The sequence below is a fragment of the Acipenser ruthenus genome, chromosome 13 (assembly GCF_902713425.1).
Source record: "Acipenser ruthenus chromosome 13, fAciRut3.2 maternal haplotype, whole genome shotgun sequence".
In the NCBI taxonomy this organism is placed as follows: domain Eukaryota; kingdom Metazoa; phylum Chordata; class Actinopteri; order Acipenseriformes; family Acipenseridae; genus Acipenser; species Acipenser ruthenus.
In genome coordinates, this window is record NC_081201.1 from 1,866,078 (window position 1) to 1,893,987 (window position 27,910).

Here is a 27,910-nt window from a genome sequence, read left to right on the forward strand (position 1 = left end):
TGAGAGAGAAAGCGTATTCCAAGGTGGTCTTTCTCCTCCAAACAAAATCAGATTTAATGAATGAGAAACCCCCCGGTCTTCTGGAACGGGAGCATGCAACTATGAACTCTGCAGTCGCGTAAGTCGCGAAGGAATAAATACAAAGTAAAAAAAATATATAACTGCTTTTTACATTGATGAACAAATGTATAGTTTAATAATATTAATAATATTTGCAATGCGTAAAGCAAAAAATAGCCAGCTTGATTATTAAAAAATCAATTCACCCATAACTATGTATACTGGTACATTTAGAAATACTAAATGGAGCTTTAGGAAATTCAGCAGCAAACATTTAGACTATTTTCAGTGAAATGTTTTTTTAATACATGTCTGGCATAGTGGCCCTTCGTTGCCTCGGAGGTAAGTAGCCGATTTGTGTGAGCTGTGCCGTGGTATTCAGCACTGACAAAATATAAATTCCTTTATTCAGGTTGCATGCATGTTTGTGAGTAATAAGGACCATAGGTCACGAACCACATTGCACCAGCAGTGTAAAAGCATTCCTTCAAGTTGCATAAGTTTGTGGATACACAAGGTGTGGCTGTTGTGTGGGAGCCTGTTAAGAGGCAACAAGTGCCCTTCAAAATGAATGACTGTTCTATGTGTCTCTGCCTACTTTCTGATTTAAGACTGTAATGTCCCTGAATAGTTTTTGTTTGTTTGTTTTCAAGCTTTGAAGTACTGTGGCACTGCAATTTGATGGTATTAGTCCAGAAATGCGTTTGCATAATGATGTTGGGTTTAGCATGCTTTGAATACAGAAAGGGTATGGAAAATAAATCAAAATGTTCTGGATCGCCAATCTATTCCGAGTTTAATAGGTGTAATTAAATGAGGACTCTGGTTAGACGTGGAATTGGTTTGAACAAAGACCCTGGACCAGTTTGTGCCAATGTTATCTACCCTTGGTCTAAGCTGCCCTGTAAAACAAAACTGTTATTGGCACAGGGACTGCCTTCCAGCTTGAGTGATTGTTACTACTGAAACGATTAGTGGAGTTAATCTGTGTCTCAGCACAGGCCATTGTCAATTCAGCAGCACCCTTCATGTATTAATTGTGCACTTTTATTAAGAGCTGTCCTAGGAAATTACCTCCGAGCATCACTGCTATTAACATTTCTATTAAACTGATCTAAACCAAAGCTTGCTGACCCATCCTGGCATGATTTATCATGTTTTAGGAGCGTTGCTAATGCTGAGCTTTCCCGGTTGAGCTCTCTCTCTGTTTTTAAATGTTATTGCAATGGTTTTATTTAGACACCTATTCATTTTCACAAGGGGTGGGGGTGCTACTGCGACTGCACAGAATAACAAGCCATGGAGATCACAATGATGCAATATAAAAATCCCCCTCTGGGGGGCGCTGTTGAAGTTCATATGTGTATAGTAAGCATGCAAGCTTCCATACCCTATTTGCATCTCAATTGCCTTTACTCTCAAAGACAAATGGAGGCTGCAAAATCAATAACACTGTATGTGACTCCTCCTTCTTGCCAAATATACCACATTGAACAATTTAGTGAGCACCCCAGTCATTTCATTCCTGCCTACTCCCACATGTTCTCAGAAATGGCAGCTCTTTTATGAGTCAAGTTTTAATTTGAGTATTTAAAATTTTACACACATTGTGTCTGCCTCTGACTGCAGCTTGCAAAACGATAGGCAAGTCAGTCAAAGTGTTATAAAATGTGATGAAGTCACCTCCAGTACAGCAAGTGTTGCAGCGATGCCCGGCACAGGTCCTGAGAATACAGAGGGTTGCAGGTCTTTGGTTTGAATAATATGTCCATTCAAAGTTGGGGAGTTTGTTTTTTATTTGTAACAGCTGTATTTACATAACTGACAAGCGAATCAATACAAAAGAGGAAACGGCAGACATACAGTTTATGTTAAGAAAATACATTTTAAAAAGTGTGTCTTCCTCCCGCGCTGTCCTGTAAAGCCTAATAATCTAGCCTTCTCATTGCTGCGAAGGTGGAGGCCAGTCTTCTCGGCAGGGTTTTCGCTGTTTGTCTGTAGTCCTCCGGTTTGGTCTTCAGAAGAGTTACAATCTGCTGCAGCATGCGTGACGGCTGCAAGCCCAGTGCATCCATCACATTACTCAGGTAATCTGGGGGGAAATGAACAGAAATGAACATGAATCCAAACGTTCTTTTACCATAAATCTGTCGTCAATCACTCAGCCTGTATGCAAGCAACAGATCCGATTGCACAGAAACACAGTACCATATTTAAAACAACTCCCAAGTTAAGAAGAGTGTGGTCAATATTCAGAGAGAGTTTTTAAAGTTAAACCACCCTATGCTCAGTACTGTCCTTAATAGATGCAAGACAATACTCGGTATTAGCCACAAACAAGCACCCCTTACCTATGTCAGTAGCCAGCTGTTTGGTGGAGTGTGGAGTGAGTTCTGGGATCTGCAGAATAACATCACAGTAGGTCTGCATCGTTGCTCTGGCAACTGATCCAAGCCAATAGTCTGCGATATTGTCCAGTTCTGGTAAATCATCACCTATTAGGAAAGAAGAAAAAAAAAATAGAATTAGTAAGACTATTTAAAAATACTGAGTTTTTTTATTTTTATTTAGAGATCACTTTTTTAATAACTGCTCCAGCACCTGCCAACCCGACACCTCCTCTCAGCCCTGTATGTAAGTCTGCAAGATTTGCAACCTCAACATAGTAACAAGGGAATCAACCTTGTAAGGTTTTGACTTTACTTACAACACCTAGATCATGAAGGAAAATATCAAATCAATATTGCAGATCGGCCCAGTAAGGTGTGTTCTCTGTCCCTTGTACTGCAACCACCTGATGAAGAAAAGCCAAATGGACAGTATGGACAAGTGCTACCTTGCTCTGGAGGGAATGGCAGTTTCCCTGCATGTAATGCCAGCTCCAGGGCAGAATCCTCCTGGGTGACAAAGGGCTCCAAATGCAAAGGCAGTGACATGATATACTGACCAATCTAGGGAAGAAAACACAAGTGTTGGAATCGTTACTGAGTGCAATTCAAGCATGCAAATAAAAGCCAATGCCTAAACCTAAGAAGCTTTGAACGGTCACTCCACCAGCAGACAATAAACCCTGTACGTTGGTGATGTATTCAAGAGGGGACAAGCTGAACGTGGGCAAGGCCTCCGTAAGAGTCTCCCCACTGCCACTGGAGCTCCAGCTCTGTGGAATAAACACAATAAAACAAGCACATCACTAAACATCATGTACGTATTAAAAAAAGGATCGATATTTAGGTACTTGCTAAATAAACAATGTAACCTTCGCAATAAAAAAAACATCTTGCTATGCTTAACAGAGAAATACATTTGAGCAGGTCCTGGTTTATTTGTTTCTACGTTTTAGACAGACATCACTGCGGTACGGAATACTGTAAGTCTCAAAGTGATTTTGGGTAAAGCAGACTCCATCTTCATCTACCTTTCAACCCCTCTAATCTTTGCTTTCATCTTATTCGCTCAGTTCTAGGGCCGAGACACACCTAGAGCTACACACATATGAATCGGGCAGTCGAGTCTCTAGTCTCGTTTCATTCAGTGTCCGTGATGAAGGCTTTTAGTCTCACCTCCAGCTTTGAAACCAGGACGAGCTGCTGTTTGATGCGCAGGAAGACCGAGTCAAAGGCCAGCTGGTGTGCCTGCTGGTTCAGACGGGTCAGTGCAGAGCGAGGCTCAGCCAGCAGGCTTGAGTTTCCCGTCCCCTTCTCCTAAAACAGGACCACACTCACTTTAGATCCAGGAACCCTGAACTGCCTGCTTTACCTCCTTATACTCTTGTAACGCAAAGGAGGCACGTTGAGGTACAGGTGAGGTAAAGGTGTTTAAAACGAATCAGTGCCATGATCTGTGTGAGATTTATTTTCAAGGGTAAAAATCACAATGGAAATGGAGAACAGTACAGAGTTGTGGCTTGACCTGTTTATTATTATGTGTTACTGTTCGTTGAACATTGTCGGGTTTATTTTAGTCTGATTGCTGTAGCTGATAACGTATTGTGCAGCGTCTTGCCCCAAAATGTTCTCTCGGAATTTAAAGCTGCATCGTACTTTGAGATCAGCGTAAATGAAGGGCTTTCTGTCATACTGCAGATCATTGCTGTGAGCAGTCATCTGCATCTAACCACAATGTAACTGCATCCATTAATGCATTACACAGCCCCATCAGAGCACTGGAAACGTTAGCAATATCTCACTGTGGAAGTGTGTTTTAAAATGAGTTCTTACCTTTAAGTTATAGAGGACATCCATCAGGCTGGCATACTCAGCTACGTTTCCCTTCAGCAAGTAATTGTACTCCTGCCACGGGTTTCGAGTGGAGCTCCTTCTGTCTGCAGCGCTGGCCTCCTGAATACCGGTCAGGCTGCTGGGGCTGTACGAATCAGACAGGTATCTCCCTGCTGTCAACAAGAACCTACAAGCAGACACGGTGGGTTCAGTTCACATCCCCATGGGATAAAAAAACGAATTACAGTATGTCACATGAATGGTGTTTCCAGTGATGCTACACGCTTTAGGATAGCTGCTTTTAATTTTAAAATCTACATGCTGTTTCCATATAGTTTTCAGATACATATACCCTCCTTCTCATGCCCAGGGTAATCTTACCTGTTTGCCAACTGCTGCTCATAAGCTCCGCACTGCCTTAGTAGTTCACCGCAAGTTGCTATTATTCTGAAAGACACATTGAATCAACCACAATTTTTCTTCAAGCTTAAAAACAGTTACCGTTATTTAAAAGAAAAAGTCTGTATCCCTCTATAAAAACGACAGCACAAGTTTGCCATGACTTCCCCTTAAAAGTTCCTGGTATTGACAATCAAGTTTGTTTGCAGTAATATCTGGCTATGGTGGAATCAGTCAATTGTAATGAAGGTGTCACTGATGGGTTTCCTGCTCCCTTTCCTATTCCGCAGTAAGACAGTCAGGCCTGAAGACACTGTGGTTCACTTATCACCACTATCACCAGACCGCAATCTGAAACAACTGGCAAACCAACCTAACCTAGCTGAACTCTGAGACTCACCTAACAGAGTTCTGAAAAGCCGTCCAGTCTTCTTGAAACAGGGAGCCGTTCGGCATGTCTTCCAGTTTGCATTTCTTTCGTATAGACTGCAGTGTGCCAGCAAAGTCAGAAACATACCTAGGTGTGAACAGAACATGCAGCAAGACAGTTACAAAGCAAGACTGGTACAGCAGTTTAAAAAAAAAAAAAAAAAAAAAAAAACCTAATGATCCCCGTTGTTCCTGTGCACACATGGAATTACTTTTTAAAATTACGTCTGTAATGTAATGTTATGTTAGCCACCACTTTTGGTCCGTTTTAACGCAACCGGTATGAACAGTGACGTAAATCTTCTTAAAATCCATGTGGTTTCTTGCTAATAATGTAATCTACAACATCGTTTTCATAATCGGAAATTTCACAGTGTCATGATACTTGTCCATGATCTGAGAGAGATTACCATCAGTTTCACATAGCGTACTTTGTAAAAAGAGCCTTCAGTGCTTTCAGCAGCCCACACATCCCCAGGCCATCCGTCAGCTTGATGCATCGGTCCACTGCTGCAGTGGCCAGGCTGAAGAGCTTGTTGACAGAGTGACTCAACTCCTGCACACAGTCCATCACCTCCCCTAGTTCCTGCAGATCAGACACAAGACGAGCACGTACAGTACTGGCACCCAGCAGCCAACAGAGCCAGCAAGGCACACACACTAAGCCAATACACATGTATCGAAAAACAATATAACTCACAGTGATGAGCATGGGATATATTATATCTATATATGTATCCTCCCCAACAGGGTTCAAAACTGGGTAAAGGGGCAACGACAAGTACTGTAAACTCCTTCTTCGAAGGAGACTCAGACGAAGTTTCAACTTACCAGCGGCACAGCACTGATCTGAATGAGCAGGTGGGATTCCTCTAGCTCTCTGTATTGAAGCTGGTATTGTCTATAAGGTCCGTACACCGTGGTGACCAACTCCCCAACTTTCAGCAGGTTGCTTTCACCTGCGGAGAACTAAAGACTCATAACCTGGTTCATTTTGGATCGTTTTTAAAAAGGCATCCTGAAAATATTTCACGGGAGCTATGCACAGGAGGAAAAGGACACTTCAGACACATACCAAGGTGAGGTAACATGGCAGCTTCTAGTCCCTTAGCAAAGTGAGCGGCTGTTTCATAGAGATCCAGCAGGGTCAGGAGCTTGGCTTCCTGTCCTGCTCTCTCCATTCCTGTGATGAGGCACACTGGGATTGAAGGCACCATGGCCCCAAGGGTCTGAATCAGAAGAACTGTCACAATCTCATAAGGGTTTTTAAATACCTGTTGAAAAAAGACAAAATCCTTTAAAATTTGTGAATGCTAACAATACAGCAATAAAAACACAAGTTAAAAAAAAAAAAATTCTAATAAAATAGAAATCCAATATTATGCAACAAGGCCACACAGAGGTTTCATAAGAGGATAATTTTATGCAGAAAAATTGGAAGTTGGATTATGTCTTTTGGAAGTTGGATTAGGGGCTGTTGAATGCTTATCATAGTTAAACAGAACAGTGCTCCACAGAGTAATAGTGATCAATACCAAAGAAGGGCGCAATTGAGTTATTAGATAAGCAGATAAACAGTGCTCTGCCTTTATAACGCTGCAGTAACAGATGTACTCTGCGTGTTCCACATTATAACGAGAATGTAAGTGCAATAGTGGCGTAATGGGTCGAATGGGAGATGTGACCATACCTCCTAATAAACAGCTTGGCGGTATAAAGGGCCGTCTTGAAAAAAACTATCGACTTTACAGTTGTAAGTTTATGCTAGTTGAATGTGTGTGCGTGTGCATTGCATGTTTGCAGCTACAGTACTGGACCTGGCTGCTCCACTGAAGCTGAGCATGCCACGTTGCCAGCAGTGTGTCGTAGAATTCTGTCAGCTGCCTGTCCAGACTCAGCTCACTCTGGCACAGCTCCTGCCAAACAGTCACCAGCTGGCCCTGCAGCGAGGAAGAGGAGGATGAAACAACACAGGTGAAAATCAAAATACCTATACCTATACATAAAAAATGAATTCACAAAGTATTTTTACACAAAGACTACTCGTTCAGGGGTAAACAGATGGGCACAGATACACATATTATACTAGTTTACTGATACTAGCATAGTGCTCTGCAGATTTGAGAGGAGCACTCTTTCCTAATCCTGTATACAGATCTGCAGTGTTAAATCATACATACATATATATATTAACGCATGTATGAAAGGACACCTTGTGGCACTTGTAGTAGTAGGTGAGGAGCTGGGGCATCCTGTCAATCTCCATGAACACTTTCACAAACACCTTGGCTTGCTCTGCAAAAGACACAAATTACTACCGTTACTGTGCACGGTACTGTAGCATTTGCACAGCTCTTTTCACGGCAAACAACACAAAGAGCTTTACAGATCAGGAAACCGTCACAGAAACTCATGAGTCTCGTGACAAATAAGTCTTTCATTCTTTTATATTGTAATGAGTGAAAGACTGTTGGTAATTCAATAACGTTTTTTCAGCAGTAAACCAAAACATACAGTGTATCGAAAACTTTAAAAACAAACAAACATGTCAACCCTGCACTAACATGCTTAATAAGACAGTCAGTAGCAGAATTTAAATGAGTCATTTTATTAATAATAATATCCTTTTCGTAGTCATACTTAGGGTAACCTTATGATTTGGAAGCGATTCCACTAGTATGTTAACACAGCAGTGGTGCCGTCTGAAGGTAATTTGTGGCATTGCAGCTCCTGTCCAGTGTGCAGTATTGTAACGCTCACCTAGAGACTGTGAATTGAAAGTGGCAACGATCTTAGGGCTGGCCATAGCCTCCAGCCTGTTCTTCAAGGCCTCCAGGTGAACACATTTCTCTGAATAATCGGGAGTATCCACCAGCATGGCTAAACTGCTCTGCATGCTCGTCAGCTTTGAAGAGATCACGACTACGTCCTGTGAGATGACAGTCATACAAAGTGACAGTCTAGTGTTTATGCAGCTTGTACAAAAAATCATGTTGTGTACTGTGCTGTCAGGAAGAATGCTGTACCCAACACAAACACTGTACTAACCAGTTTCAATTTAAGTACAAATATACAGCACACAACGTGGGTCAGTAAATGCTCAGAGCGCTGGGTTGAAGTTACCTGTGTTTTGAACGTCTCCTCGATATCGGCACTCAGCGTGCTCCACTTGTCTGCTTCTTGCAGTGCCTCGGCAGCATCCTGCATCCTCGATTTAACCTGGTCGATTTCCACGAGAACCTGAAACACAGAGCAAACCAGGGTTCCGCCACTGGCAGCAATGAATTGCCCATTCTTCTACAACGGCACACTGTGAACGAAGCTACCAGATGTGGAACATCCAGGCATTCTGGGGTGACTGAGATGTGGTCGACTGTGTAAGACAGTTTCATAATCTGTTCATTGCTTAGATTTAGGGATTTGTTGGCTGCACGTTTGGTTCAGAGGTTTTAATTGCACTCGTTCAACACCGACGGAAGCTTCGTTGACATTGCCATTTATGGTGTTACCATAATCAAGCTTGTCACTGTGGCAGCTTTGAAGAAACCTGGGTCGTATTTCCTGTTCTGGGTTTCCCAAAACATCATAACCGTCAGCATCAATACATGCATACTCAGCAAATGAAATAAGTTGGTCTCAACTTATCTCTGCTTTGTAACACCAGACCACAATGATCTGCTCTAATTTCAATCTTCACGAAATTTAACTAGACGAACAGCACGTCACCATGGCTATGTTTCACATGCTAGTGAACAGATGATTAAAAAAAAAAACATTTTGTTCCGGTTAGAAAAAAAACATATATGCATGAGCTATTTTGTTTTTAAACTGATGATGTCAAAATGCACATCAGTTTGTTTACTAGAATTGAGTTTGCAAATCCTGTTTTGTACTCATAGATGCCCATACATTTCTTTGCTAGAACCGTGTCCAGCTTGTGAATGGAAACATAGCCAGAGGTAGCAGTTTTGTGTAATACCAGCCTGTCGACCGATCAGATCTGATTCAGACCTGATTCAGACACAGTCACAAGCTTCCCCATTTCTCTATACGATTGAGTGGTGGTCTGTCTGAGCGGTGGCTCTGGTAATACCTGCATGGACTGCACTGTGTCCTGTTCAAACTTCCTTATGTCCTCTTTCACAAGGACCATCTGCTCTTTCAGGAAGGAGGCCTCCTGTTTCAGGGCCTCCACATCACGCAGCACTCTGGGCATGTTCTGCAGGGCCTGGTGACTGCTCTCTGTGCAGTCGAAAAAGAAGGGAATCAATGTGGACGAGGGGTGAAGAAACTGGTCCTATTGTGTAGGGCTGAGTTTCAGCCAGACCAAGTTCATTAGACAGACAAACAAACTCAACCACCACACTGTTGTGGTTGCCATGGGTTACTCAGAAATACAAGCTTGTGAGGTCATAACGCCTTTATGACACAGAACTACACTGCATTACGACGTTCATGGCAAAATGGAGGGGTTTTCGAACCTCATGTACCATGTCTTTCTGCAAATCGGTGGGCGGTTAATATTATAGTGAGAGACTAAAATTTCCAGGAAGTATTTGCTATGACTTCATGCCTGACTGTGAAGTTACATTTATTATAGTGGAACACTTGCTTCTAGTCGGCATAAAAAGATTTTACGAGAGTCACAGAGTTGGTGAGATTGTGCTGGGATTGAAATGAGTGCAATATATTGGTATCAATGTGGTTGTCCCGTTACCTTCAATGGCATTATTGACTTCTTGTATGAAAAGCTGTAACTTCATGACCAGAGTTGCGGCATGGCCGTCCACTTTGCCAGGTGCGTCCTTCTGGACTGTCTTAAAGGCCCCGTTCACCCAGTCCTTCACATCAAAGTCATCATCCAGAAACTTGGAGAAGTCCATGTTCCCTCCTGCTGACACTAACCCTCAAGAAGATGACCCCTGGAGATTTCACATTCCTTGGATCTCTTGCCTGTAACAAACAACAAGTCAGTGTGGAAACCCTCAATAGCTGTTAAATAATTATATTTCACCTGCTACCAGAAGGTACTTCCAGTCCAAGATAAAATATGCAGTCGTCTTTTCTTTTTTCTCTCTCCCTATTGGTACAATGCTTTCTTCGTAATTTTGTAAGGCAGGGGTGTCCACAGTCCATTCCATTCCACCAAGTTTAACAGTTAAAATGATGTAGTTACCTACTTCAGGGTCTGGGTGGCGGTTTAACTGGTTCAATTCAGCAAAAGCCCTGCACCTAGACATCTTATTCAGAAGGAAACCAGCGTTCTAATATGACATTATTCAGAAAACACCAAGCGCAGTATCGTGACAGTGCTCAACAAGTACAGTTTCACATGAACATCGTGCGTATGAAGGCTACGAAACCGCCTCAGACTTCGAAATTAAACAAGCTGACGAAATGGTTTATTAGACTCGAAAACAGGATGAACCGCACAACCCAATCGAGAAACATTCCATACTGTAGTCTAATATTAAGCTAAACATCAGTATCTACCTGTCTATTTCCCAATAGCAGGTCTGGCTACGAGGATGAAATACAGCACCCAGGAGAAAGATATAGTCATAAAAATGAACTACAGGTCGATCAGAGCCACAGCATAGTGCAGAACAAATCCTTAAATACAAAGACAAGCAAAACCACAAACTATATGCAAATTAAAAAAAACTGAATATCGAAACCTGTCCGCTTAATGCGGCTTCCTGGAGACCAAAACAACGTTTCGCTTCCTCTGGTTCCTACTAGACTCACATTAACTGCTGAGAGAAATGCAAGAGTTCATACTTAAAACTAACATTGCATCACATGTTAGCAGTGTATGTTTATGCACTGTCATTACATTTACAATTCGGGTATTTGCGTGTTAAATAAGACACAGTACTTTGCAGCTACGTGGCCCGGTGTTCCTTTATTTGAGTTCCGACTAGCGCACAATACAAGAAACGTAGTTGAACTGGAATTATAAAGCGCTGAAGCACACTAGCCCTAACTTAATGTAATTACAACAAAAGTGCTCATTTTTGTGAAATCTTGGTTAATAAACTTCAAAGCACTGTATTGTTTAGATATATAATTACCAGAATTATATTATGAGATACTATGTAGGCGTTTTAATTCTGATTTGAAACTAGTTTTGGAAACCTGTTTTGAAACATAAAAAAAAACAAAAAACAAAAAAACATTTATAGATTACCAACTGGTCTATCAAAACCCATAGCGCAGGGTTATATATTATATATTCACTTGATTTATTTATTTATTTATTTATTTATTTATTTATTTGTTTATTTATTTATTTTTGGATGAAACATTTAAGACCAAATGCACTGTAATGACTGAGTTATGCTATTAAAAAAAGGTGGTTCAAAAGTAACTTGACTTGACCATCCCAAAGTAAGCGTGCGCCCCTCAGCAATGGAGCTTGCCATTCAGAGGAATAGGCTTGTCTCCAATCCTAGAGAGAGTGCAGGTGTTCAGTGTGCCCACAGCACTTTACAACCTATGGCCCTTTAAACTTATAATTACGAACCTTTTTTACTGGTATATGTTTAGACGATGCATCTACCATGGTTGTGTGCTTTACCATGCTGTTAGCTGTACTTATAACTCATAACACAATTGAGAACGTGTGAGAACATGAACGCGAAAAGTTGAAATAACTGCCTTTTCGTTGCTGCTGTTGGACTAAACTGCAACCAAACCACGTGGTTTCAGGTCCTTGAACATCATTTGAAACGTTGTATCCAAAGTCTTTTAGTTCATAATGTTTTTGTTTTTATTATTATTATGTGTTTGCCCTGCTCCTCTGTGTGGTTTGCTGAGTACGTGTGCTGTTTTTGTCTTAATAATTAAGAGGTTTTTTGTTTTGTTTTGTTTTGTTTTTTCCACTAGCTTTGAAGTGGGCATGATTTGCATTATAACAACCCTTTCTTCCTGTCTCACAAAGCTGCAAAATATCTTGTTTTACCAGTTGTGCATGAAAACAAAAGCCTTTTCACAGGTGCTGTTCATTTTCTGCAGAATAATTGCAATGTAACTGCTCACACATCACACAAAAAATAAACAGATTTAATGCAATTAACAAAACATTTCCCAGTTGTGTCTTTTGTATGTGAAGGCCAGGTTTACCATCTAAAATTTTTTCTGGTATATTTTTTCAAGCTACCTGCATGGTTGCACGCACTATATAATAATGCACTGTATGACCTAAAGTCACAAGTTACATAGGAACTTGTACAGTCTAGTCATGCATTGAATCAATATGTTACAGCTCAACCAGAAATGACCTTTACCCCCACCACATTTCTTAGAATTAACCAATTGGTCTCGGTTTAAACTGATAAATACTTCCAAGTAGAGTTCTTCAATAAACTTTCACTACATGTAACTGTTTTCACTATGCAATGTAAACACATCTAAACATGTAGCATATTTGGCTTACAATGTACTTGAAGATAAAGCAACAAAATCATTTTATAAAAATGACTCAATAATAATTTGGGCAGTATGTGCGTAAGTATCAGCATCCTTACAGTAAAAACAACAAAACCACCCCCAGGTTCTGCTATGATGGCATTGATCTTCTTGAAGATAAAAGAGAAAAGATGCCTTTCTCAGAATGAAAACACTAACAAGAAGGAGCATTTCAAATGTTTGAATCACTTCTGCAGACAGCTTTGTAAACCCTGAGACACTAGCAATTTTTTTTCTGCACTATTTTGGTGCAAATAAAACAGTTAACTGACTGCTCCCAACCAGCACTCCCTAGAGGTGGTCCCACAGGGGCAGATTTGAGAAAGGCTTGCAGGGCAATGTGGGAAGTTTTGATTGACACCTCCCACTTTGTATTAAGGGGGAGCTCTTTGGCCCCCAGTGCAGCAAATTTAAAAAAAAAATTAAAGAACATTACTTTTCAAGTTAAAAGTAGCCCCGTTTTTGGAATTGATATTCTCTTGTTTTAGAAAGTAGACCCATTATTTTGGTTAGAGGAAGAGCCTTAACTCTTATTGTAGTTACTGTAGATTTGCTTTTGTTTCAAGAAACCTGAAGTAGGCTGGAGAAACATGAAGTGCTGTGTTTTTACTTGTTAGAAAACTAAGTGCCTGCTTCCTGATACAAAAAGCAAGAGAAAAACACATAGTATATTATGGTTCCACTGCTGCAGTTTGCACTGTAATTTTTGCAAAGGGAAAACAAAACTAGCAAACAACTTGGGCACCCTTTTGGGTCCTTAACTCTTTCAGCACTGAGTAACTTTACAGAACCTCATTATTAAATTAAACCGTGTTAGTAATTGACACTGAAAAATCATCTAAAAATGCATACTGGCTATATAATTATTTTTTACTGGTTTGCTGTTTTGAGTGGAATTTTCAGTAGGGGAGACCAGGGACAGTTGTAACACCTTGAATCTCTTCAATCAGAAGCAAGCTACCATCACTCACTCAATACATGCTCAATTCGGGTCTCTGTCTGTCTTTGGCAGAGGAGCTGCTTGTGCGAAAGCCTTGAGATTTTATCTTTCAAGATATTTTTTGACCTAGGAGAGTACATTCCCCCTCCCCAGTTTCTTTTTTGTGATTTATGCCTGTGTTTCCCAGTTTGGCTCCAGGCTGTTAGCATTCTCATCCCTGATCTCTACTTATAATTCACACAATTTATTGCTCTTAGTTTTGTTGTTTGTTCATGGAACATGTGGTTTAATAATGGCTCCCTGGGTTGGGGCTGACCCCATACAACTAAACAAAATGTACATATGTCACAATTGTGACTCAGAGTGACATATTTGCTTGTGACTGATTTTTTAGATTTTCTTTCCCAAACCACTGGTGCAAAGTTTGGATTAATAACTTGGATAAAGTCCTGTCCATTGTGATGTCCAAAGCCGCAATGGCCTATCCTGAAACCTGTCTGGTAAAAGTTCTCTAAACAATACAATAACTGGAGCAACTTGTGACAAATGTCCTTTAGTGAAGAGACCGAATACTCCCAGTCACCCACCCCTTTCACAGACGCTCTTCTGCAAAGCGTTTTGTGTAGGTGAGATGCATGATTTAGAACTTGGTTTGCTCTCAGCAACCACATCCTTTCATAAGCGCTCAGCTTCAGAAAATGACGTTGCATTTACATTTGATTATGTACCCGTTATCATACAGGAGTTACTCCTGCTTTCTCACAAGCTAATCGGTGCCTTGAAAATAAGTTGTAACACCACTGCTACTGAAACAATTGCATTTCAACACGTTATTGATAAAACAAACAAAAAAAAGACGACGACAATAAGGCTTTCTGGATCATTCTCTAACGGTCTGAATGAAGATAAGGTAGGTAAAATAATAAGTACATGCTTTTATAAACTGCAAGTGCTGTTCTGTGTATGAAAATGAACAGCCATCTTCAGTGAAACTGCACAGAGTTACATTAAAATATAGGCTGGAGATCTTTGTGCGGAGGCATTATACGGGTTAAATATTTCATTATAAATTAAAACGTCTCCGGCCAATGAGCGGTACTTGACTGGTCTGAGTATCCTATTTACACATTGACTTCGCACTGGGTACTGTATGGTGATTACAGTTTATTTTGTTTGTTTTGTAACTTAATTGACAGTTTGTGTTTTTCTTGATATGTTGAAGTATAGTACAGTATGTATTGTGAATCACGGGTACTTTGTTGGTTATAACCCGTATAGCCTACAGCTTATCAGCAATACACCAAAACTGTTTCAAAAAGCAATACAAATCGTGTTCGATGGGGAAAACACACTTGTAGATTTTTATAGGAGATTTTTTTTCTTTTTTTTCTTTTTTTATTATTATTTTAAATAAATAAAATACAGTTGAATAATCGTGAAACAACTAGTGCTGTTGGCTTCTTTAACAAGAACAGTCTAGATTTTTTTTTCTTCATAAATATCAAAATTACTTGTATTTAATAAAACATACTTTGAATAAAATATTCTTTCAATACTTCCATAATGTGTAGGACCCGTTTTAGAGTGTAGGCTACTTACGTATTGTAAGGTGTCATTGGAAAAACAAAACTAATGTGGTTTAACATTGTCATCAGTTCCACACAAAAGCACTAGAATTCTATTTGTGTTCCATAGACACGCGTCATGAATTTCGCACTGCTATTAGAGGTCAGAATAACGTATGAAACAATGCGCAGTACAGTTTAATAACAGGTCGCTATTATTATTTTGCAGTGGAATTGTTACAAGCTAATTCTTATCTGGAATGTAATTTCCTCTATATAATAATCATAATAAGTCATTCATGTTTTTGTCTTGTTTTTTTCGTGTTTAATACTTGCCTAATATGGTTATTCATGATGCGATATTTAACAATAAAACGCTGTCCGGCCTGTATTAGACCAACAGGTCAACCTGTGTATACTGACCACTTTGATGAATCCCCATATAACTATAGATAAATAGCCTGGCTATAACGGCCACTAGTCCATAAAGGCCATTTTCCCAAGTTAGACTGTGGTTAGTAAGTCTCGCTTAAGGTCTGTGTCTAATAGAGCGTTATTAAAATGCAGTGTTCTCAGTTCAAACAAAAAAAAAAGACGCATTAAGAATGCGAGTAATATCAGAAGATGACACAGTAGCTTCAATTGCATATTGCTACAGCTTTCGCGTGTAGGGATTTTCTACATTTGCATAGGCTGGTAGTGCGTACAGTATAAACTGAGTTGGGGACTTTTTCTAAAACATGAATAAACTTGTGCTTTCAGCTTATTTTTATAACGTTGCTTATTTTAAAAAAAAACTCACAGCCTTTATTATTGTAGGTACATCTTCTTAACTGTACGAAACAGCGTTAAATCAAACACATGCTGTGCACGGAAAGCTCTCTTGAGAGTTGCAGTTACAATAGGCAACCAAATCTGCAATATATTATACAATTCCATGAACACATACTGCTCAGGTACTGGAATGGAAACGAAAAATCTTAATTAAAAACATGGTATGCTTATGGTAGCTTCTCTGACCACATCAGTCCCCAACCCGATCACACCCGCATCCCACCCATTAAGTTTTTTGTTAACTGAAATATTCACTGTTCCGAAATCTAGGGTCAATTTTGCAACCGGTCTATCAGAACGAAACCATCAATAAGTGTTTTGAACTCAGAAAATGGATTGAGGCTACAATAGAACTACTTACTGTAAAAAAAAAAAAATGTCCAAAATACAACAATCTTAGGAATGCTATGTTTGTAAAAACCCTCCACTGTACTTCAGAGCAGCTCCTTTGTCAGTACTATTTCTTGTCTTAGTGTGAAACTCAAATGAAGCAGTTTCTTCTTTACTTTTTGTTTTGCTTTGTTTTTTGTTTTTTTTTTGTACTATTTCAAGAGACCCAGCCCTACCAGTTTGGTATCAACCCCAAAGGAGAACAGTGACAGTTTCATGAAGAAGTGAAAGGTCCTTTGGAGGTGAAAACAACAACAGTACCTTCCACCTTCAATTTAGAGGACCAAAGCATGAAAATAGATATTTAGTTAGTTCAAACATAGGTTCTGTAATGCTGCTCACCAGATGGACACAATCGGAGCGTCCCAGTTTTTGTTTGCAAGCTGGCTAGGATATGATCCTCTGTGATCTGATATATGACTTGGTTTTCTTCTGCTCTCCAGGTATCATCAGCCTCATCAATGAGATTCTAGAATTCGAAACCTAGTTCCATCTTTCCATCATGGGAGTTCTGCGATCATTCACGTTTTCATTGCTGCTCTGTGGCCTGATTGGAAACAGTAAGTCTCTGTTTAATTGGCATCAGGTGCTTGCCCTTTGCCTGGACTGTGTGCCGCACTGTCCTTTGCCATGCAAAAAATGATCATCTAAGAATCTGGGAGATAAACAAAACCGGCTCTTGAAGTCTCACATAGATGAGCTTTTAAAAGAAAGTGCTCCTGCTTAGATTAGTAGATACCATGGTATTTGTTCAAAGGACCGGTTATTAAAATCATTGGTGCAGTGAACAGGTGCAGTGGAAATTAAATGTCTTCTGTTTCTCTGCAGCTACGTGCTCCTGTAATGTGACGGACTGCTTCACAGACTACATCAGCTCATTGAGCTGCTTCTGCACCGGTGCCCTGCCTTCCTCCCAGTATGAGCTGCTAACTCAGTGGTAAGTTTAGGAGTTTTAGACACCACCTTCCCTTTTCTAAATGCCAGGCTCTGCAGAAAGGGCAACTCTTGTTTTTTTGTTTTTGCAGAATGACATTTCAAAAGTGCATCATTTCAGGACCACATTTATTTGCCTTTTTAATAACTTTTTCAAAGATTTTAAAAATAATTATTCATTGTGGCATTTGAAGAACATCATTAGCATGAGCGAAGAAATTCTGTAACATTGCCATGCATGCACGCAGAACATATTTATTTTATTTATATATATTTATTTAAAGAAATCTCATGAACTCATGGATCTCATGAACCGTTTTCTAGATTGGATTTTCTGCATTGTTAAAATTATACATTAATTGCACACAGTCATCATAGTTTTTATTATTTGGCATTTCAATCCTAGGACTAGTGTATCCTTATAAATATTGTACAGTATATTTTTTAATGAGCCATATATATTGATGATGCACTCTTCTGTAGCTGTGATATCAGTGTGAGACCAAGTCAGAGAAGGGATATAAATGTTTGTTTGTTTTTTAAAGGGATAACTACCTGTGGAATTCAAGCTGTAAACTGGAGCCTGTTGAAAGTGATTCTGTGGCAAGGCACTGGTGTGTTATGAGTATGGAGGATCTTTTAACAAATCCGAATTACACTGTGTGTGTGCGGAAAGTGAGCAGCGAGCCTGAGGAGGAACGCACAGGGTGTGCCTATGTGAGCATTGCGGAGAACAGTAAGTACAGAGAACATTCCTCCAGCACCCCAAACAGAGACTGTACAAAAAGATTTGGCTAATGCCTTCACCAGTGTTATAACAGGGACAACAGAGGGGGAAAAAACCTGAAAAGTAGCTTGAGAATGAATTCACAATCCAAAAAGATTTTTGTAAAATAAAAAAAGTTTATTTTGAAAACAATGTGTTTTTATTCATTTCACTGTCGGGAGAATGTTTTGAGATATTACGACTCATTTAAGATGAGAGATGAGAGAGAGAGAGAGAGAGAGAGAGAGAGAGAGAGAGAGAGAGAGAGAGAAATTACTTTATAAAGGCATATGTCCTTACCAAAGAACATACAACTAACGTGGGACTAAAGTAAAAGGCAACACTTTCAAAGGGGGATTAGGGGAAGTTTCCTAAAAGACCCCATCCATTATATGAGCTTCACTTTCACCTGCGTCAGAGCTGTCACAGACCAGGGCTGGTTTCGTTTTCTGTTTTCACACCTGTAAAATATCAGTGACTCTTTCAGGAAGATAAATGTGGTTAACGCCTCACCCTTGCTACCTTGTCAGCAGATTGACTCAAAACAAGCTGTACTTTTTCATCCTGAGCTGTCCGCACTGATAATGATGGTAATATTAATAATCGCACAATCTGATTCTGTGAAAGTGTCGATGTTTCACGGCCCTCTTCAGCTTTGCATTTTGAATCCACAGTATGAATCCTGACTGCTGCTTTGGCCAAGTCTGTCTCACCCTTTGTTATGTGTTTCGTTTGACAGTAAAACCACCTCCACCTTTTAACCTTGGACTAACAAGTGACGACAAGGGTTTCAATATCTCCTGGGAGATGATCTACACTGAGGAGGACTTGCTGAACGATGAGCTGGAATACGAGGTCCGCTACAAGAAGAAGGAGCAATCGTGGGAGGTAGGAACAGTTTTCATTGTCAGCTTGGGGAAGTGAAACCAGGACAGTGTACGAGGCTCCTGCTGAGACGAGGGAATGCCAAATTCAATTAATGGAATGCCAAATTCAATTAATGTTGCATTGATTTCACACCTTTGGTGCCAGCATCAGTTTATACACAAGGCAATGCACTGTGCAGTCAGGTCCATTGAAACATTTTCCTTTTTTCGCAGAGCCAAACTAAAAAACATATAGAGGAGGACCAGAGAAACATATTCCTTCCGTTTGACAAACTGGAGGACTGTGCGATGTATGTTGCTGAAGCCCGGGCCGGACCCAAACAAAGCAACGGCTATAGTGGTTCCTGGAGCGAGTGGAGTCTGCCGGTCACTTGGAAGACTCAGTGTAAGTGTGTATGGAGGGGACCCCTGTTCCATCAGCCCCCCTTCGAGGAGGTGACCCAGCAGGTCCTGTCACTGCATGCTGCAGCCTGTATGTTCTCACACTGCAGCCCTGTACCTTAAACTCCCTGGGGTAAAGCTAAAAGATTCACTTCTGTTCATTTTCGTTACCAGCAGACAAGTCATTTTGAACTGGGACTCTCTCTGTCCAAGTTAGGATTAGCAGATAAGATTTGTTCAATTGCCTTGCTGTCTTTCACATAATCTTTCATACGCAAATGCCACTGAGAATCTGCGGGAAAAAAACAAGCATACATAACTAACATAAGCAAGTGATGGCCACGTCAATATGGGACACATTAATTTCTACTTCGTCAATCTTTCACACTAATTGTTTAATGTACAGCTGTCGCTCATTAGATTGCATTAGCTAGGGAGGGGTGGGTGGGGGCTTCTCTCATACAGCAATATATTGAAAATCCTAGAAGCACCAGTGTCTTTTCCTGAATATGGTTTGAAAATAAACGCTAGTACAGATGGAAACAATGAAATGTTGTGATGACGTGCTGAGTGCTTAGTGTTGCTCATGCAGCGGCAGTCCTCTCATTAGTACTGGGTGTGGGCCTCAAGAAGACACTGATGATTTCATTCATTTTATTTCTAACAGGTAAAGGCAGGCTGCGGTACGAGATCTACACAGTGTTGGCTGTGTTGGTGCTGCTGCTTGCAGTGGGGCTCTCAGTCGGAATTAGAACAAAGTAAGCATCGGGGTTATAAAATAATACAAGAGAGTCTGTCTGTCTGTCGTCATGTACACTGGATCGGATCAGACACTTTAATAAACTCAAGAGTGAATGCTGAAGTGTCCTGAGTGGGCTGATGCTGGGATCGCCTGGGCAACAATGGAATAGGTGGAGACTTGACCCTGGTTTTAATCCGCCCAGATCTTAACAAAAGAGCCAGACCTCCTGCCAATGAAATCGAAACAAAGACCCTACATGCATCCCATCTCTATCTATACACTTTATGGAAATAATGTGCCCTAGCAGCGGCAACATCACTTTGTAACATTATTGACATTAATATAGTTTTCAGCATAGAGATCATACCGGATGTGTGGTTAAGATGACTGTAAGCTAGCTATGCATTGATCTGGTCCCTTATATATCAGAGTAGTCACATACTTTCCTTGCAATACCTCCTACATTTGAAAACCACAAACCTTGCAAGTCATATATAAAGTATCTGAGTGGAAAATAAAACGGAGTGGAAGCATATGAATACAGGAAATGAGCTTTGAATCCTGTCTTAGCGGTATTATATGCAAAACTTGCACAGTTTACAAAATCTAGAATAATACCAGAGCTTTGATTGTTTTAAACAGTAAAGGACATTGCTGAGATGAGTGCCCAAAGCTAACCAGCTTTCTGAGAATCACTGTTCATACACTTCAGCACTGCTGTCACAGAAACACAGTCATATCAAAGCTGTTTGTGCAAAGCAAGGGAGACGTTGAATCTCTTTCTGATTCACTGCTTTACTGCTGATGCTGAGACTGCAGGGTGAAAGGCTGGGGGGCTTCAACACATTCTTACACACTTACAAAACAAAAAAATAAAAGAAACTTAGTTAGAATTGTTTTTTCAGCAGGTATTTAATTAATCCATTCATTGACACTGGAGACCAAACGCTTTCCTGGCAGCCAGCCCTGTGCTTATCTATATTGAATTGAACAGAGATCTCTAAAGCACAGGCTGGTACTGTCCCTCTCGTTTGCACACCGAAACTCTCCATTTCTGCTGTTTTTATCTTTTTTCCAAGCGCCCACTTGTCAGAGGCCCCTGCAAAAACAAAGCTGCTGACATTTCACCTGTGCTTTTGAAGCCATTTTGCAGAGGAGGATACAGACAGTCCAAAGCCCCCACTGCCATCCCACACACTCGAAGAGCTTTTAGAGGGGGGGGGTGCACCTGTGCTGGCTCTGCATGCACAAAGTGAATACACTAAACTCAATTCTGTAATTCATATTAGATTCTCTATAACTGCATATTTTCCTATAGTTAACATGTTACATTGTTTAATGATTTTTCATAGCAATGTAATGAATGAAATCCTCCCCAACATTCCCCCTTGCACTCTGAGAGAGGTGTAAACAAAAAGGAAAGTGCAGGCTGAGTTTTGGGAAGAAGGGATAAGGCAAGCTCTTTCTGATTGAGTTGGGAGCCCTCCTTGTGCTTCAGCTCTGCTCATTAACAATGACAAGGGGGTCTGGACTTATGTCTTGTTTCTGTTTTCTCTGACAGAAGGCTGCAGAAGAAGCTGTGTTGCCTCATCCCCAGCCCGGAGGATTTCTTCAAGCCACTCTATGTTCTCCACTCAGGGGACTTCAAGGTAGCAACACTGATATCTCACTGCATGACTCATGCAGTCTGCATGGCGTTTTCTATATGGTGGGGAGTTTCACAGACAGAACGGAAGAGGGGAAATTGTAGGTGGGGCATTTTGACCACAGAGTGCGCGTCACTCTTCTGTGAAGAGGTTCGGCAGCAGCTGTCAGCTCAGCGCTCAGTGGAAAGTACCATGAGCAGCGTCTCTAACTCAGATGTTGTTACGTTTAGCTCTGAAGGGCTATTTTTAGATGTTTTCTGTTTCAGGGGTAGTTTTTAAAATATTCCAAAGGTTTTTTTTTTTTGTTTTTTCTAAAGGGGCTGGGGACTAAAGAGCTGTTCTGAAAAGGAATGAAAGTCATTCATATTAAATCTTTTTTTTAACTTAGAAATGTTCACGGGGGGGGGGGGGGGGGGGACGGGGGGGACGCTTTTTCTGGACTTAGTTAAGGGCCCTTGTAGTGGAGTTGTTTATTCAATGTGGAAGACACTAGAATGGTCATGTAATTTCTGTTTGTTATCAGTAAGGTTATATAAGGACTGCAATTATATTTGCATTACAGTACAAAACTTGTATTCTTGTATTAAAGAAAACTTGGTAGATGTGTAAAGTAAAAGAGTTCTATTAACAAATGGGTCTTTTTGGTGTTTTAGATCCATTTTGGATCTCTTTCTGTTCCAGTCATCTCATGCACCACTGTAGCCTCTCAAAAACAAGTCTAAGTTCATCTGGTAGAGTGTAATCATTAGCCTGCCCCCTGCAGCGCTCTGCTGGGAGTGCATACAAGAAATGTAATAAGAACACATGTAGTAATTATTATATCCACTAGAGGGGGTGATAGACATGATGCTGAGAGCTATTGTGCGACTGCTCGGGTGCAGTGAACAACGAGAAGTGTGCTATATTTCAAATAAATCTTGAAGTGCTGTTGAAACACTGATATAGGAATCAGAAGTAACACTAAGTTGTGAGCTTTGCTTGTGAGCAAATTATAAGATATATACAGTGCAATGAAATGCATGACAGATAAGCTTACAGACGATTTAATCAGCTATAACCACTTTGTCCACAAGGGGGCTTTAATCTGTAACTCGAATCCTATTGCTTTTACAGATGTGTTTAAGTCGTGCATGCTTGCCTCTCCTTACGGCACCCACTGCTTATGACAAAATACAGCACAATGTTTACCAATTGAATTGCCTGGTTAAATAATGTTGAACTGTGCTGGGAAACCTACTATAAATACTTTGAGTGTGGCACCATGAACTGACAGTAGGTATTTTTGTCAATATGAAAACCTTAAGCTTTCAATATGACTGTCTGTGTGACTGATTAACAATCGGTATGAAATGAATGGTGAAAAACTAAAGTAGACGCCTCTGCATGCAAAATACACACCCGCTACGTGAAATGATTTGCTATTCTCAATACGAGAACAACAAGATCCGGTTACAAGAATCCTCTCACTTTGTAGGATTTTACATTTTTTCCTATGAGAGTGAGGCAAACAAGTCCACACATACACAGCATGTGCACACACACACACGTACACACACACACACTTACAAGCATACATACAAACTCACACGCACACGCACACACAAACACACTGACACACAGACATACATACAAATTTTATCGGCGCATCAACACGTCCCAGCTTCCTGTGTATCTTGAAAAACGCACACAACATGCTTCAGATTGTTTGTTTAGTATTTTTTTTTTTTTTTTTTTTTTTTGTGGCGGGTCTTACTGTATTTAAAGCAGAAGTGGTACAGTTTAAAGTTCCCTGCCTCTGGTTTAATACTGCACCGTGATTAACCACCAGCAGAACCATTAGCAGTCGCCATTTATTTTCTTTGTGAGGATTCAAAACGTTATGTTTCAAGGCTTTTACCTGCAATGCACTCTCAATTAATTCTAGAGTATAAGAACTATGAAAGTAAGGGCATGTGTTTATGAACTTAAGGATCTTTACGATCAAGAGGTCATTCGACCCATCCGTGCTCGTCCGGTTCCTAGTAGCTGTTTGATCTGAAAATGTTGTCAAGTCGGGTCTCAAAAGATCGCAATGATTCAGCATCCCCAACACGACTAGGTAGCACATTCCAAGCCCTCACCGTCCTCTGTGTAAAGAAATGTCTCCTAAACTCATTTAATTTCCAATTGTGTGGCCTGTGGCGCTGGTTTCTGTGCTGCTCTCAAGGTATTGACTTGGGTTAGCTCTGTCAGCTCCTTTTAAGACTGGAAAGACTTCCAGTTTGTACTCTGAAGCGTTGACCGTCACAGTTTCTCAGATTGACCCTGTGGCACCAGTTTTAAACCTGGAGGTTATGTGAAATAATATCTGGGAAGATTCTGTGCAAGCTTTACTGGGTAGAACTTGTTTTTGTGCAGCTCTGTGCGCCTGTTTTTGTGATCTTTGTGATTACAGCAGTATGTATCAGTCAGGGTTACTTGCACAGCAAACCGCTTGTCAACCCACACACTTTATAAAAACAACAATCTCTTATAGATTTGAATATGGAGATACTGAATCTTTGGCGGAAATGCATTTTATCTTACAAAGCGTATATGCGAAGTGCAGCACCCAAATAACAAGCATAAGCAAATCGCCTCTGTGCATCCAATTATAGAGACAGAAGAAAGGTTAAAAGTTGACATACATTTTCAAGAGGCAAGTGCTGCATTCAGCCGGTAGCTAAATGGTTTAAAAATACACACAATACATAGCAATACATCAATAGCTGTGCTGTTTTATTTTTGTGCTAAACACTGTCACGCTTTTATTCTGGTAACCAGATATCCGGGGTTATTGCTGTTTTTATTTGTCCAGTGCAAATCCATTTCTGGTCTGTGCCATTCGGGAGCAGTGCTTTTTACTTTAGGAGTGTTAATACAACCACAAGGGGAATGTTGGTTATAGGTCTTGATGACATGATGGCTGATGCTTTTGTCTGCGTCCGACAAGCAGAATACTTCTGAACTTCAGATAAACCGACACATGTATATATAAAAAAACACTGCAGATTCAGAGCAAGGTGTCTGCCGAAGCGATATAAAGATGCTGCTCCTGCCTGCTCGTTCTCCTTTATTACTTAACAGGCTGTCAGCTTTAACTTAGAGTTACCAACAAGCTCTCTTCACAAAACTCTCAGGACTGTTTAATGGATTGTTTGTAGAAATCTGGATTCTTGTGAGCTCTGTCGGGAGCAGGGTTAGGAACTAAAAAGGGTGGCTTGATTCATGTACTGTGTGCCTCTTATACACTGAACTAAGTTCCAAAGATGATGAAAGATACAAAGGTTATAGCTGGTGTTTTGATACCACACATTTAACAGGGTGTTGAAACAGGCATTGTTCATAAGTGCATTCTTAGCTACCATAAGGTCTTCTAGCTAATGATATATACTGCACTAGGATTGAATTGTATTATGTAACATTGTAATTGCTTATTTGCTTATTTACTCAGTCATAATATCTGATTAAAACCAAAGTACCTTCTTCGTCTTGTAGACAGATAGAGAGAGTATTTTTCAATAAGGATACTTTCATTTTTAGTCAGATTTGGCACAAGTTGCTGTAACATGAAATAAACAGGCCAGTTGAAGTGTGTGTGTTCTAACAATGTGACTAACCTCACAGTTCACAGGTATTGATAACGAGAATGTGGATCTCACACCTCATATATCTTTTATCTGCCACAATATTTACTTCATAATGCTTTTGAAAAACATCAAGGCAAATAAGAAACTGTCGTCCAAATGTCCCACAAGACTAAACGATGACTTTCGAAAGTGAATGGCTATTAACTTTTAAAAAGGTGTGACACCTTAGGGTTATTTTTCATTGCCAATTGTACTGCAGTAAATGTGTTTGGCAGAAGAGCCGGCCAGCAGTTTAATCAGTTGAATGTGTGGCTGTCAAGACAAGGCAGTCAAACCAAGCATGGAAACAAAGGACTGTTGACATGATGAAGTGAAAGTGTCAATTAGGCTCCTAAAGTTTAACTGCTTCTTTAAATAGAAATGTAAACACTATTTATAGATAGGCAAACACGTTTTAGTCAGCTACAATAATATCAAAGCAAAAAAAAAAAAGGCGTCCATCCTAAATGTTTGTGTATTTGTGCTTCGTTTCAGAGCTGGGTCGGCCCTGCCTACACATTCTCAGCGTTCGACTTTGCTGAGAACACGGCAGTTCCTGTCGTGAACGTCCAGCAGGACTTCCGGAAGAAGCTGTGCGAGATTGAGGGGGAGAGCTCAGGCAAGCACTCGGAGGAACAGGGCAGGAGCAGGGACTCCAAACTCTATTTCTCCAGTGGAAGCGTCACCACTGACCAGAGGGACAAATCTACGGGCCACGTTTCCATCGACACGGTTACGGTCTCCGACGAAGATGGGCTGTGCTGTCCTCAGTATCATGAGTCTGAACAGGAAGCCTACAGGGCTGGCCGGGGTAGTGACATCAGCTTGGACTACCCATCTGCTGGGGATCTAGACAGCTCCAGCAGCTCCGAGGAGGACAGTCTGCTGGGCAGCAGGAGGGGCGGCGTGGTCATCTCGTCCGGCTGCTTGTCAGTGGATCAAGGGAGAAGCCACGAGGCAATGAACTCAATGCAGTCGCCAACTCTTGGGCAGCTCTTTCACTCCCATGATTGGGAGCCCGAGCCTGGAAACCTGTACCCTCAGCGCGACGCGGAGAGACTCTCGCTTGATTCTTTTGCCTCCAACGTTCGATCCGAAGAGGAGTACGGGTATCCAAGAATAGACCTGGACACTATTGACAGTGGGTTCGTGGAATCGGACTGCAGCAGTCCAGTGGAGTCCAATTTTGACAGCAAAGGCCAAGTGAATTGTCCCATTCTAAGTGACGAAGACCACTCAACGAACTATGTGAAACAGTGGGTTGCGTACGCAGCCGCGACATCAGATGAAGGCTGTTCCTCCAGTTAAAGCAGGACAATAATCTTTCATTTTCATAACAGCATCTTGTGGTGAGGAGATTGCAATGGCCCTGCTCTTGAATTGTCTCTGGTGGTCCTGTTTCTGAACACGGTGGTTCATGGTGTATTAGTGACAGTAAATAGGTCACAGACAAATTACAAATACTACCTTGAACTTGAGTTTTTTATTTGATCACACTTGGATTGTATTGCCATGGTCATGAACTTGAACCATGGACTAACCATGGGCAGAATTACCGTAAGAGAGCAGTGAAGACTATTGATACCCTAGAATGACTCTGCCTGACCATAAAAACAAAGAGCATCATGCTCTGGGTATTATAATGATCAGTACTGTCTGCCGTATGTGCCAGCTGTAGGCAGTTAAGAAAAATAGCATTGTTTGTCAGATTTACTTTATGAACAACATACTTATTACTTAGTCTTACAAAAAATCACACAAGTTTACAGGAGTATAAAATTAAGAAGCGAATGAGTGCTAGGCTTTCTGACTCAACAGCATACAATGCATTACATGTAATCTGGTGTCTCTGTATAGCCTGTATTTATAAATATTGTTTTCTATGGTACATTTTCACAGTAAATTAATATTGTTACTGCTATACATTTACCAAGCTCTACATTACAACCCTTTGCTTTACCAGTCCTTTACTGTATTTTACTACACTTTCAAATGCATTTACCTTGGTACTGTATATACTGTAGTAAACTTTTAAATGGCTAGTAACAGCCATTACTGCAATTTTAACTTGTTTTGTGGACATTAATATAGGTTCTGCAGCAGTTAATGTATACTGACATAAACAAACTTTTATATTACACTAGAAGAAAAGCTGTCATGCAGTAGCTGTCCACCAGTGAATGATTCTGCAAGGTCAGCTTGACTATTGACACTTTGGCATGTAACTGTTTGTTTAGAAAGCTCTAGACAGTTGTAGTGTTCAGTTGTAGTTGTAATGTCAGATATAGTGTATCCTTTGCATTCAAAACACATACATTTGATCAGATTTGAATTGCAAAATACTGACTTCATTTTTGTTTTTCCGTCCCATATATCTGCTATGGAATGTTGATAATAATGTATATTATGAGTTATGAATGTACTGTATACTTCACTTTTGTTTTAAGAAATACCCTTTTGGCCTACCATATTAATGGTAAGCAACGTCTTCTCATTTGTATAATGTCAATAAAAGTGGAATGGAGATAATATTTCTTGGAATATAAAATTTTCTTTTGAAGTATTGAAACTCTTGATAAGTAACGCAGGAAGTGGATCCCT

General features: G+C 40.5%; 2 protein-coding genes across 8 annotated transcripts; one reads left to right on the top strand and one right to left on the bottom strand.

Annotated features, from left to right (window-relative positions):
• LOC117418059 (interleukin-21 receptor-like) lies at positions 1-27,840 on the top strand. Of its 3 annotated transcripts, XM_034030620.3 has the most exons (10): positions 14,207-14,428; positions 16,470-16,549; positions 16,751-16,867; positions 17,136-17,244; positions 17,786-17,976; positions 18,746-18,894; positions 19,107-19,278; positions 19,942-20,032; positions 21,578-21,665; positions 25,805-27,840. In XM_034030620.3, exons 3-10 carry the CDS (start codon positions 16,810-16,812, stop codon positions 26,615-26,617), a joined length of 1,671 nt encoding a protein of 556 aa, XP_033886511.3. In that variant the 5' UTR covers positions 14,207-14,428; positions 16,470-16,549; positions 16,751-16,809; the 3' UTR covers positions 26,618-27,840. The 3 variants fall into 3 exon arrangements, with proteins under 3 accessions (XP_058891404.1, XP_033886511.3, XP_033886510.3); XM_059035421.1 differs by lacking the exons at positions 14,207-14,428; positions 16,470-16,549 and adding an exon at positions 1-118; XM_034030619.3 differs by lacking the exon at positions 16,470-16,549.
• Positions 1,894-11,033, bottom strand: LOC117417897 (conserved oligomeric Golgi complex subunit 7). Of its 5 annotated transcripts, none has more exons than XM_034030284.3 (18): positions 10,987-11,033; positions 9,826-10,061; positions 9,202-9,350; positions 8,232-8,348; positions 7,869-8,037; positions 7,321-7,403; positions 6,926-7,048; positions 6,184-6,382; positions 5,940-6,067; positions 5,540-5,694; positions 5,080-5,196; positions 4,662-4,727; positions 4,281-4,467; positions 3,624-3,764; positions 3,137-3,220; positions 2,897-3,011; positions 2,412-2,555; positions 1,894-2,152 (listed from the first exon to the last, which is right to left on the bottom strand). In XM_034030284.3, exons 2-18 carry the CDS (start codon positions 9,989-9,991, stop codon positions 1,986-1,988), a joined length of 2,310 nt encoding a protein of 769 aa, XP_033886175.3. In that variant the 5' UTR covers positions 9,992-10,061; positions 10,987-11,033; the 3' UTR covers positions 1,894-1,985. The 5 variants fall into 5 exon arrangements, with proteins under 5 accessions (XP_033886175.3, XP_033886174.3, XP_033886172.3 ...); XM_034030283.3 differs by having other exon boundaries at positions 10,857-10,988; XM_034030281.3 differs by lacking the exon at positions 10,987-11,033 and adding an exon at positions 10,602-10,845.
• Positions 27,841-27,910: the final 70 nt, after the last annotated feature.